General features: G+C 28.9%; 1 protein-coding gene across 1 annotated transcript in view; it reads right to left on the bottom strand.

Annotated features, from left to right (window-relative positions):
• The window catches only part of LOC112688796 (discoidin domain-containing receptor 2-like), a 230296-nt gene that overhangs the window by 113520 nt on the left and 102178 nt on the right, over nucleotides 1-14598 (bottom strand). The window contains exon 5 of the mRNA XM_025562160.1: nucleotides 497-602. Coding sequence (XP_025417945.1) covers nucleotides 497-602 — 106 coding nt within the window. The remainder of the gene's footprint in view (nucleotides 1-496; nucleotides 603-14598) is intronic.

The following is a 14598-nucleotide window of genomic DNA, read 5'->3' on the forward strand; positions in this document are numbered from 1 at the left end:
AAATTTAAATTTGCTCATTTTAATTTCAAATAATTTATTTCAATATCTATGAGATTTTTTTTTATACAAATAAACAATTGTTAATAATTATAATTACCATTTACGTTTCTTTAATTTTTTTCATAAGTGCTTAAATAAACTATTTACTCATATTGTTGTTAATTTGAATGACAAAAACTTACAGAATGAATCCTATGGACCAAATTAGGGCTTTTAACTTAATATGAAAGTAGTTAAAAGTTTTCCGACCAGTAGTTGTACGATTTGGCTTGGCGATATTTCTTAAATATAATGTGTTGCGAGGGGATAGGTAAGAGTAAGCAGCAGTTGATTTTTAAAAAAGTTTCTTTTAGTTAAAACCAATTTTTATTCAGCTAGTTCTTAAGAAAGGTTCCTAAGAAAAAATGAGTGTAACAAAACTATCCAATATACCTAAAAATTTTATTCGATTACCTAAATTCTAATAATAAAAAGTTTATGAACTCGTGCAACTTACCTAGCATTCTGCGGTCCAACTGATTTTACTTCGTACGAAGAACTAGCTGTGATCTTGTGGTCGGGAATTTTGCTAAATTCCATTCCAAGAGCCGAACGACATTCTTCTAAACAAATAACAATTGTATATTATGAATTAAACGATACAAAATACAAACTATTTACAATCATTAATATTTAAAATAAAATATGTGTCCAAAACTAAATTTTTAATATAAATATATGGTTCATTTAAGATCATCAAAATATAGAGTTTAAAAATTAAATTGGTTTTAAAATAGTTTATTATGTTTTAAATCTATATATTTTTCAAAAGTTATACTACAGTTTTTTTTAGAGAAATATATCTAAAAATGTATAATTTTTATGACGATACTTAAAATCAATTGACTTATTCATAATTAGATAAACTAATAGTTTATTTACATTATATTTTTTGAATTATATGTATACTTTTAACATAGTTAATGATTCACAATAATCAAACAACTAATTTCATGGTGCAAGCCAAGTTGAATATAGAAATATAAAAAGATTACGATATTATTTATTTTGATTTATTGTTTTAAAAAGTTGAAAATATGGATGTTTTAAAGTACATGTTATTCTTCCCTCGGGTAACACATATACAGGGATAATGTTCGACAAAACTCGCGTGTGCTCCGACTAGGTCCCTTTAAGTCCAATTTCAGGAAAACGTTTCAAAAGAACCATTAAGCCCATTGACCTTTTAATCGTACCCCTCGAAACAAAAAGCTATTCCAAAACAACAGAGAGACAAAGAACGAGGTTCTTATCTTCCTAAACAGTCACACGTAAACGCAGAAAACTTTCTGTAGGAACAAACACTGATAGTACCGATTTCAACGGTTCTACATACGGCACCGATGAATTTAATATTCACCCAACGACGGAATAATGCAATGTAGTTGTTCAACCCCTCGGATGTATATTTCCTCATTGTGTATATTGATAGGATTTCAAAGTAGTGGATTCGAAGGGAAAAAATATCATCCAGGAAAGCGATGGATTTGTATTCACCGAACGTTTCCTTTCTATCTCCTAACCGTCTCCACCTCTAATATTATTATTATTTTTTCATTTTTTTGGTAATTTTCCCATTTCAAGCAGGCTGCGGTTGGTTAGACGATTATAAGTGGATGTGCTAAAACAGCAAAAACCTTACAGTGGAATTTTATTACACTTCACGCGTGTTCGGAGTTCAAAAGGATACATAATTTTAATTTAATTTGTTTTATTTTTATTTTTATATACTGAGAAAAATTAAATTACGAAATATATATACAAATTCTTTGAAGAACTTTAGCTCGTGCATATATTTATGAAACTCAAAAAATAAATAAATACAGTATACAATTGAATAATGGTATAGGGAGTATCATGTATTTTGTTTAAATAAGGATAAGTATGTTAAGAGATTTAATACTCCTAATAACAATTTCAATAAAATGGCGCAAAGAAAATCTGCAATCAAAAACTTAATTAATGCACAGATAGGACATATAGCATCAGGTAGGAATTAAATTAAGTACATGAAAAAAAAAAATCATGATCAAAATGCCCAAAAATATAGAAAAAATAATAGAAAAAGGTAAAATTGATCTTTGTAGCGTAAATATGATGATCGTCTTTTACCTAAATTAGTATAAAATCCCTAGCACGCATAACAGAAATTGCAGTTTTGTTGATGTAAAAACAACCATTATGGTTGTCAAATATATGTCAAAATAAAATAATTATTAATAATAATATCAAAATGTTGCAAAATTTCAAACACTGATCGAAGAGCTAATTTTATTGAACATTTAAAATCGTAAATGATAATATTAATCAATAATCATTACATTTTCAATTTAAATATATAATACACCTTTAAAAGACTTCAAAATGAAATTCTACTGTATCTGTGGTGTTAAAAATGACGTGTTATAAATTAAAATGTTTCTTTGTCTTCAGTCATTGTTACTACATTTTTAATATCAAGATATATTTTTTAATTTTTTAAGTTAGTTATAAGTTATAATTTATAATTTTTTAAAATTAAAATCTCTAAAAATTAATTATTCGGTACTTGACATTTGTTATTATAAATCATTGTAATTCCGTACTAACTACATGGGATTAAAATTAATAATAAATGGAGAGCATTTTTGTTTTCCCGCAAAATAATATATGTAAGGTATGAAAAATTCTTGGTTTCCATTAAGGAATGTTTTCAAATGTATTGTCTCATATCTTAGACAATATCAAATGAAACATTATTAGTGAATAAATAAATATACACTTTAAATGAATTGATGATCGAGTACATATTTTTACTGTACTCGTACACACATAACAATACAAGACACACATTTATTATTTAACATATACAGCAGTTGTATTCATAAAACTAAATACTATATATCATACACATATGACAGTAACAATTCATACACAATTTTGTAAATGGAGCATTTTTCATGTTAAAATAAATAAGTAAATAAGCCTTGTACACACGAGTGATCCCGCAGAAGAAAATACGATATTTTACAAGATGGTTTTATTTTTTTTTTTTTTTTTAATGAGATATTTGATCTAAAAACTCTATATAGTTTAATTGGAACGTTTTATGCAATACGTGCGTAAAACAATAAACAACATAACATAACATCTTTGAGTTTGACTTTACAGTCATTACCCCCAAAACAACCACCTACTTTGGATTCCAGTAATGCAGCACATAAATTATTAATTTCTGCTGTCATAAATAAATTATTAGCGGTTAAAATTAATTCAATTTCGCTCGCATAGACAAATAGTGTTTGCGCGAAGGACAAGGCACATACATACCTATGTGTGTGTGTGTGTGCGTGTGTTAAACTGAATTCCGAAATCAAGTAACTACGGTGGTACTCATAGCAACAGGCGGACAGTCTTCTCCGGTAAGCAGTATCTACTACACCACCACTATACCCTTTTCCCACTCACGTCGAACACATAACTTGTTTCGCAAACATTTGTATCAACATGCCACTATGTGTATGATTTATACGTATATATTTATAAAATAATAATAGTGTAGTAGCCTCAGCCCGCCTGTAACGGAGTTTTGCAAGTTTATTCAATAGACACGAGAATAGCGTGAGCCGTCCCATTGGCCCGCGGCGATGAAGTTTCACGAGAAAATAAAATCCGTGAACAAAACTAGACGAGGCAAAACGCGTTTACGAGAACTTCGATTGGCAAATTTTAATGAATATGTATGAGGTTGACCACGTCAAGACGTTTCCCCGAGAGAGAGAGAAAGAGAGAGAGAAAGAGAGAGAGAGAGGCGGAGACTCGTACGCCAGAAAGCAAACGTAAAATCTTTATAGTGTAAGCTCCGATCGTATATGAAAATTTTACGGTCGACACATGAAAATATAATATACGACAAATTTAATCCGATGTGACGGAAAAACCTATGGTATAGAGTACAGTCAATTAAATGTCACTCGGTGTCTCCTCCTTTCATAAAAAACAGTTCTCAATCACCAACACCGCAAAACAGTTTTATTATTATTTGGACTATAAAATCAATTGCATATTATTTTATACCTTTTCTAGAAATATGATCTCTTCCCTTGCGGTATATTGATTTGTATAATTAGACAACAGTGAAAATTATAATTATTACTTTATACATCATTATTAAAAAGACATCAAACTGCATGTAATCAAAAGTGAAATAAGAATCAACGAAAACACTGCAGATTTAGGCGATACTACATTAAAAATGTAAATTTTACGTATTGAAATCAGTTCATGGTTTTAGATCATGTTTTCAGAAATAGTGTGATGTGACACCATATACTCGTATAATGAAATAAAAATTGAAGTATACACTTGATTCTGGTCTAGTCGGGATTTAATTATAATTTATAGCGTTGTGTTACTTTTAGGTCATATAACGCATACGTCAATTTTGTCCTGAAATACATCGTTCTCCCAACAATAAAGCCGGTATTACTTACGTGGTTCCTTTCATTAAGCATTTGTTGATTTAGATTTATAGTTTATTACTACTAACTTATGAGACTATAGCAATTTGAACAATTGATTGTTAATGATAAAAATTAAAATTATAACTATGCAGTAGTTTTTTATTATAGTTATTAAAAATAATAATTAAAATAACAAGCAAAACATAGGGTATAAATAACAATAGTGATGCATATAGAAGAGGAAGAGGTCACTCGGCTATGATATCCTTTATAGAAACATTATATACCAATTATTATGATAATTGTTTAATTATATACAAAAGGTCACGGTACCACAACCAACTTAGATAGTATACCGGTGAATAGGAAAAGGATATAAGGGATGGAAAGGAAAACTTTAATATTTAGACAAACTTGAAGTTTATTTTGGTCATTTTCATGAATTCTTTGTTGATTGAATTTCATTGGTTATTTTTAAGGAATTTATAATGGAGTTAGAGTACATATATATGTTATAAAATGCGATAAACATGCTTCTCAAAATATAATGAAATGCTTAAATAGAAATATTATGGAAATATTCAACACCACAAGTACTAATAGCAATAGTTTATTCATAATTCATTTTTTTTTTCTGATTGGTAATTCATATTTTAGTAAAGTCACTTTAAATGGAAGACGAAATTACTATGAACTAATTTTTATTTATTATTCGAGCGAAGTTCACCATATTACACTTTTGTTTAAGATCAATTTAAGGTTTTTTCCTAAGATTAGTGCCCTTTTGAAAATATAAACATTCCATCGAGATTCAAACTGTTTTTTATGCCGAAATATTTCAATAACACAATGTTATTCCATTAATTCTTATTTCATTGATCAAATCGAACATATTTGTGTAAAATGAGAATTATATTTCAATTGCATAATACATTTTAAATTTTGGTAGTTGGTATTTTTATATAAAAAAACGAACCATAAATGCACACTTGTAACTTTATCAGCTACTTTCTACGGGTCTTATCAATAAAACAGATTCAAAACGCTCCAAGTTACACTCTAACGTAATTTAGATGTAAAATATATTTTTATGGATTTTCAAATAAACTTTTGAAAAAAAAAGAGAGAGAGACAACCATGTGTAACAGAAAATTAATTAAATTAACACCGTAGAATAACACTGATTACAGAGGGAGAATTCATTCAGTATATATAAAGTAAATAAAATCAAAGAGAAAAATTTTTGTCATACAGTATAAAAAACGGTTATTGAACAGTAATAAAAAAAAAAGTTGCTAATTAATTGCAATTAGTATAATCGATAAAAGCTTAATAGTATGATATACACACAACTTTGAATTCAAACTTTTAAACATTAACTCAAATCAAATACTATTCATTTACTCGTATAATGTACTCAATGTAACTGTTAACTAAATTATGGAATAAAATCAATATTGAGTGTTGGTATAAAATCAAAACGAAGTATTAAAATGAACCTAAATTATTTCAGTCAATGATATAAATCATTAAAAAAAAAATTAACACAAAGTTCAATTTAAACGATTACATATCAGGAAAATGAATGAACTATAGTAATAAATTCACTTAAAAGTGATATGTGGATGTCAGTTTACACAAATATTAACATACGACTGAACACGAATAAGATAACAACAAATTCAAATTAAAAAAAAAAAAAAAGAATTAATAAAAAATATTTAGGAATTAAAAATTGAAAATAACTAAATAAAAAGCAAATATTTTAATTATTTTATTCTCGATGTAATGTTATTTCACGGTAGGTATGTATTCAGCAATATTCACATTTCTGTAAACACACGTTGTTCTATAGATGAATTTCCCCTTGGAACAACTATTGTTGTTTGAAAGTGCTTTTGGGCCTCAGAAGGGCAACAGAAATTAATTTTTACCCGTGGGGTGAGCTGAAGTGAATGCGGCAGCAGTAGTTGCAATAGAAGTGCGATTTTTGGGGTTCAATTTTCAATTTTTCTCTCTACGCGACCCCTTTGTAACACCACGGGCGTATGTTGGCTTTCGATATTTTTTAGTACCCTATTAAATTGCAGTGCGGTTACACGGTCGGAACAATATTTGCTTAATATATTGCCTAAAGGTTGTAACAAGCTTAATAAGATCCAAGAGTTCGAAACAGGGAAAGAAGCATAAGAGCAATACGCCATTTGACAGAAACCTTTTCTATAAATCAATTTTAACGGAGCGGCTATCTCGCGATTCAATGATATTCTATATAGATATGTAGCAACAATACGCACCACAATAATTTGCTCAGCAGACGCACACCGCCGCGGCAGTGGCCAATATTTAACATGGGCATGAAATATACGGTTCGTCGAGCGGAATAATGATATACGACACTTTCTACGTGTAGTAGTGATTACGTTTTACACAATTGTATTCATGCATAATACGATGGCGACGATGGTGATGATAATAATGATAGTAATAATGAGCACTTATAGACCGATCGCAAAAAATGTACAAGTAAATATAGTTATAAAATGTAAATTAAAGTAAACGGTCTCCTCGAATACTGTTTGACATTCGTTATAACTTAGGATACGTGTACATAAATGCGTACACCACACCAAATGAGATTCTGCAATATCAATATGTTGCAAGTTTCTGTTATTTGTTTTAACGCGTTATACAAGGCTAAAGTAATCGTAATGGTAACTGAATAAATAGTGGGATTTGTAGCGTTACGTGCTCTATTACCGGTGTCGTAACAAGAGCACTCAAGAAGAGCGAAAAAACATAATTACCACGCTCCCTCTAGTCACGAAATTCATTTTCACAATGCTCAAAAGGTCGTTAATAATAATGAAAAAAAAAAAGTATATACACAATTTTTCCCTTAAGGATAGAGGACACCTTTTGATGTAAAGCTCATGTTCATTATGGTTCCATACTCAGATAACAAGAGCCTATTTAAATTGCGGGAAACATATCCGTTGCTGGCAGCTGACAGACCTCCAACACAAAAGGCTAAAATTTCACAACATTACACGGCACAATAGAGATAAATAATTAACATTTTGATGAAACATATTATCTATACGATAATAGTACTCATATAAGGGCACTCACCACAGCTATTCCAAGGGATAAATTAGTATGTAGGTAAGTTTGAAAAAATTAAAAATTAATAAACAAAATATACAAATAAACGATATAAGCCGTTTAAAAAGTGATTTTACGGTTATTTGCTATCTTATTACACGTCACGATAGCTTTCCGATTTTCAGTACAGTTGAATGCAGAAACTTTGAGACACAATCGCCTGGTCAACCAGATGCCAATATCGTGTAGAAACGGAGATAGAAGGCTAAAACTCTATAGAGCCTTCTAAAATATTTTCAAACCATCCCTGCTCTGAGAAAAAATTGTACCGAGTGTGGTATGTAAGGAAATATGTAAAGATTATTTGTAGTGAGGGTTTGATAAATTTAGGTAATAATTCTTATTATTACATATTATTTACTAGCTTAAATTTTGATAATAAGCAAAGTTTGAATCCCCAAACACCTCCTTTGAGTACCATGGTTTGCTCTTATATTTCAGTAGTCATCGTAGATATCAAGTGTGATTTAATCTCCATTTATATACGGATGATAACGAAATGATCGTGTTCATACCGATCATTCTACGTATGTTGCGATGATAAGTCGTGGTTCCCGAGACACGATTGCAACAGAAAAATACGTGTTTTATACTAACGGATTTTATCACGACAGCCACGCATAGGGGGAACGGCGGCGACGTCGAGATTTATGTCTTAGCGAAATCCCCCGGAGCATCCGGTTAGTGCATTTATTCACTATAGTTGTCACGAGAACGCCCGAGTAATGTACATTTTTCTTTCGTGCACAGTGTACTCGTATATACATAGCACCATAATTTTTCGTATCTTCTGTACGCGTAGGCTTAGAGTCGCGAACCAAGGCGAGATCACCTATTCCTCCCTACCATTCTATTTCCACAGATCAATATTGATATTGGTTGTCATCGGGTGGCCCGCGGGGCGAAAGCAACGAGAACGATTTGATATTTAATCAGTCGCTCAATGACACGTATATTTCACGAAAAGATCGGTCGAAAGGAGAAGAACAAGGGTGACAAGGAGAGGAGAAGAAAAATAAAAGGACAGGGAAATAGGGAAAGAGATGCTCTTTGAGAGTGGCAACTGGGTTACATGGACAAACTGTTACCACGACGGTATAATTATCGACGTTAATTAAAGACGAAACTTTTCACTGTAACGCGAGATACTGAGAAGGAGACCTTTAATTAAAGTACAACGAATACTGACGGAGAGAAGTTTGTAATCGATAGGCAGCGGGGGAAGAGATGGGAGAATAAAAACCTGGCGACAGATCCTAGCTATATGATCTAAATTACTTTTTCAGATACGACATGTGGGCAAGGTGCGACGGAAAGTCCGTGATCGGTCTTCTGGGACTTTTATCGAATTCAGCTTCAATGTATATACATAAGTGTTGATAAAAATCCAATATTTTTATAATATTTTAATTAAAATGAGTGATATATAATTAAAACTCCAACAAAACATTCTTAACAAGGCATTTTGATGAGATAAATTAATAATTTTAAAATAAACTTGTATGTATAAGTCTAAATAAGAAATTGAAGTACAAAAACGTTGAGAACATTTTTAATATAAATTAAAATATTTTATTTGATTATCCACTGATTTTCTAAAAGCATATTTAGACAGTTAAATATTTAATACGTTTTTAGAATTCAAAACATTTTATGGATAAATACATGATTTCTTCTGGTGTTGTTTAAAAAATATAACGGTAAATGCTTTAAATATTTCTTCACGACTAATTTTGTGCGTTATTGTTTTTTTTTTTTTTTTTTGAGTAAAAAAATAAAAATTCGTTTAGTAAATTGCAACCACAAACGGTTCAGTGCATTTTTTTTTCGATGAAAACGTCATAAAATTCTTAAGGAAAAAGTTAATCGGAAGGAGACTCTATCGTAAAAGTAACATAAAAAAACGAGCGGTGACGAGGGAAATGCTATTTTGGGCTGGAGAATATAACAACCAGAGCAAAAAACAAGACTAATAATAATCATAAAATATTCTGGGTTGTTTTAAGTGAATTTCCCGGTATTTTTCATTTGGACCCCCTCGTAATTTCCCTCGGGTCCCCCCTTCACTTCACTGCCATCGACTCATACTCCACCACTTTCATAACCTGTCAAACTGAATTCACCGGTCATAAAACTTGTACACTGACGCTTCAGAAAAAATAAATTTTTTTTTATTATTAAATATGAATGCACAAAGAAACGATGGCTCAGATGTGAAGTGTATTTAATATTTAAAAAGGGACCGGTGGTTACTTTTGGATTTTTTTCTTTCCATATTACCCTCTCTCTCTTTCTCTCTCTTTCTTTTTTTATCTTCCTTTTTTTCCTCTTCTTCGTTCTCTTGCTCATTCCTCATGGACTATGTGTATATAATATTATACATTGCACTACCGTTATAATGAATTTTTATTTTATTGTCTTGTAAAATTGCTTTTATGAAAATTAAAAATATGAGAATTTTTCGTTCTGTAAGTTATAAAACGATTCGAGTTAATATTAACATCGTTCTGATTGTCAAAATAGTAAATAAATTCCTACATCACGTGTTAATCATTCAAAAATGGTCAAAGTCAATGGTAATCAATACAGTGTATACATAGTATTCAAATATTTAATTTTAAATTTAAGACATGAACACATATTATATTAAATAAATAAATTGAGTAATCCTAGTTCTGATCTAAAAATTAATAATTTTTTATCAAATGATTTTAACAGTACATAAGAATAAATATACTATAGGCAATTAATTTAATTTATATTAAATGCTGTTGTTAACTTTGTATTTAGGGAGCATTTAATTACAAATTGATTTTTATATAAATAGTGTTGATTATAAAGTTAAATATAAAACAACAAAAATTTTATTTTTAAATAACGAAAACTGAATATTATACAATTGTATTTTTAATGAACTACAAAGCAAATAAACAAATATCAATTGACCAAAACAGAAGAATTTAATTTGTGTAATAATTCTGTATAATATATTATCAAGTTATTATCAAGTTGCATAGATCAATTGTTGTAATAAGATATTTTTTTTTCTTAATTGTTAATATACTTCACATTAAATAAATACTACAATATATTAGTGAAAATGTAATAATATATATGTATATATATATATATTTTTATTAATTCTATACTTGTACAATATATAAATAATTGGTATAATGTGCATAACTAATTAAATTTGTACAAAACATTGAGACTTGAGAGAAACCACTCACTTATTTATTTAGTTATTTATTAAACGGGCGAGACCAATTGCAATGAAAATGTGGAACATATAAATATATACATAAATATGGTTATTGTGGAAGTAAAATTTATATTAAGTGATTAAATTACTAAATTATTAAGATACAATTTAAAAGAAGCAATTGAATTATAAATAAAAACATCGATATTAAATTTATTTATATGATGCATGAATCTAATTATAGGGACATTCTTACTATATATAGTACGTTGGAATGGCACATAATAAGTATCAGTCTGTCTAATCGTATGACCCGGAACTAAAAAAGTATAACCATTTAAAAGTTTATATAAAAACAAATGTCATGTTTTACCCTTCTGAATTGAAGAGTATCAAGGTTTAAGTATAATAATAATGGTTCATATGAAATTTGAGGAAACCGTTGAATATAACATTGAATACTTAAAAGTCTCAAAAAAACGAATTTGAATCACCTCTAGAGAGTCAATTGAACCAAATTTATAAGGAGACCAAATTATTGAATTATAATTTAAAATTGATTTAACAAAAGTGCAGTATAATGATTTAAGGACCAGAGGATTATCAAAATTATAACAGCTTCGCATTATAAACCCTAGCATTGAAGACGCTCTATTTTGAATATGTATATAATGGTCATTGAATGAAAGAGAAAAGTCCAGATCACCCAAATCTTTCACAAGATTGACTCAATTTAATTCAACACCATTCAAAAAATATTTATTTAAAAAAAGACAAATGTTTTCTAGTGAAATTAATAACTTTACATTTAGAAACGTTCAATTATAATTTGTTTATATCATACCAGTTACTTATATTAATAAGATCATCCTGAAAAAAATTAGTGTCAAGTGGAGTTTTAACAATACAGAATAGTTTAACATCATCAGCAAAAAGCAATATATTGGAATTGATATCATTAATATAATTAATATAAATATTAAAAAGAAAAGGGGTCAGATGGGAACCTAAAAGAACCCCGGAAGTTATACATATATGAGTTTTAATTTTTAAATTTTACGTACTGCTTTCGACCAGACAAAAACTATACTAGCCAAGAAAAGAAAGGATCGCGGAGACCAGATTAAAAGAACTTTTTGGTGAGTATACTATGATCAATCAAAGGCTTTGGCGAAATCTGTAAATATTACATCCACTTGACAATTTAATTTAAATGCATTTAAAATAAAATTTTGCAAAATTAAGAGATTAGATGTAGTAGATCTACCAGACATAAAACCATGCTGTTCATCAATAATAAAATTTTTATAGAGTGGACTAATTTTCTTATAAACAATACCTTCGAATATTTTGGGAATTATAGATATTATAGAGACAGGTCGGTAATTTATTACATGGTTAATATTTCCGCTTTTAAAAACAGGGGAGACATAGGATATTGATATTTTCCATTTGTTTAGAAAGACTCCTATGAAAAAAGATCGATTGAATAGTATAAGTAAGGGAGATGACAAAACAAATTTAAATTGTATAAAAAATATACTAGAAATTTTATCAGGATCAGGACAAGTTTTATAATTTATTTCATTAAGCGCATTATAAACATCACTAAAAATTAGCGAGCATGAATTAAGATCAACGAAGGAAAATTTGTATTGTTGCAATGTGAAATAGTTTTCGAGACTTAAGGTGTATCTAAAACATTGAAGAAATATTGAGCAAAACAGTTTGTAATATCAGTACCACCGAAAATATAGTTACCATTGTAATACATAGAGGTTGGAAGCGAGTAGAACAAAAATATTATAATCTATTTTATTTTGAGCTTTACAGAGCGTTTATAAATTAGAAAATGTGTTATAATTATGTGAAGTTGACAATTGTTTATATACTTTGTGAGGTATTTTTTTATCAAAAATTAGTTTTTTTAAGGCTGAACCAATGAGGATACTTTGAAAAGTATAAAGTTTTAACCGGGCAATAAGTATTAATTATTTTAAAAACGATTTCATAGAATACATTTACAGCATTATTAATATCTAGACCATTAAATATGCCATTCCAGCAGTGCCGCAACATCCACCCGGGCAGCCGGGGCAATGCCCCGGGGAACGGCCTCCATTCCTATTTTGTGGCCCCTATTTATAATTTTCACAATTTTTAATTTTTATATACCCAGCAATACCTACTGAATTGTGAGAATTTGTGACAACTATGTATACTGTGTAAGATAAAATTAATTTTAAAAATGTTTGTTCTATTACACTATTACAGTAATTATCAAAATATTGATGACTGAAAATTATTATAGTCCGGCATTGATTTATTATTATCGTTTGTTGGAATTTTAACGGGAATCCCGCTATTTACGTCACCACGACGGACTATCTAGCGATTTGTTTGTTTTGACTGTGACACGCCAGTACGCCACGCGCTGATAATCCTATATAACTATATAAGAACTATTCATACGACATACCGTGTATAAATACTATAAATGAATAATATGACGACTGCAAGTGTGGCTAGCATTGTAGGAACACTCGGAATAGTATTAAACAAAATCATCGCGTTCTTTCTTTGGCATTTGCGTACAGCGAGCATTGCGAGGTGCGACTGTGCGATTACCTATATAACTTATTAGTTATTAGTTATTTACTTAGTGACTAGTTTGACTTCTGTTCTTCACTATTATTGTATGTTGTACACTTGTACATTAATAATAATAATAATGGAATCTTCTCAACAACCGTTGAAAAAAATTAGATTGTCCGGTGGAGCAAGAAAAATGTTGAAACAGAAAGAAAAATCTATTAAAGGGAATAGAAGTATTTTGTCATTTATTCAATCTCCAGTTTCTGAAACTGTTATTTCAAACTCGAAATCTGTAGAATTCGAAGATAGTTCTTACCAACTTGAGTCAACGTCAACCCAAGATAATTGTATGGCTGTATTTAATAAACTATAATTAATATAGAAATTTATATCATAGGTTAGTAAGAAATACATAATTATTGATGGTCACCATGAGATAGTTAATACTATTTTTAATATTCTCAAAATATTTATATATTATTTATTTATAATTTTATTTAATATATTCAATAATTATATTGTATTTAATTATCAGTAATTTTTTTAAGAATTAAGTATTTAGACAAATATTGATTGAGTACAAATGTAACAGTTTATCTGGGTACAATTGTAACATTTTATATTAGGTTTAGGTATAGGTCTGTGCCTACCTACCTAGTTATGTTATAAAAGCTATAAAAAAGTCAACAATTATGTTTTAAACCATTATGTAAACTAAGTTATAATGTTATATTTCATTTTATTTAATGATATTATGTTATGTTTTTATTTAAATTTTAAATTAAAAAAAGTCATTTTCATGTTTGTTATATATACCTAGTTATGCTATAAGAGCTATAAAAAAAGTCAACAATTATGTTACTAAACCATAATGTTACCAAAGATATATTTCATATTATTTAAAGGTAATTATAATAGTTTTATAATAATAAAAAAGTAAAAATATAAATATGTTACATTTGTCCCTAGCTCTGTTACAATTGTCCCTCTTCGGAGTACAATTGTAACAACTTTTTTTTTTTTATTCTTCATTTATGTAAAAACTTTATAAATTTTGGGTTTAATACTTACATATTTATAAAGGTAACAACTTGTTTTAAATATTAAAAGTAAAATAAATAAAAAATACTTAAAATTCTTGCAGATATAAGC

Source organism: Sipha flava, unplaced genomic scaffold, assembly GCF_003268045.1.
Source record: "Sipha flava isolate LNK unplaced genomic scaffold, YSA_version1 40_pilon_pilon, whole genome shotgun sequence".
NCBI classification, from domain to species: Eukaryota; Metazoa; Arthropoda; class Insecta; order Hemiptera; family Aphididae; genus Sipha; species Sipha flava.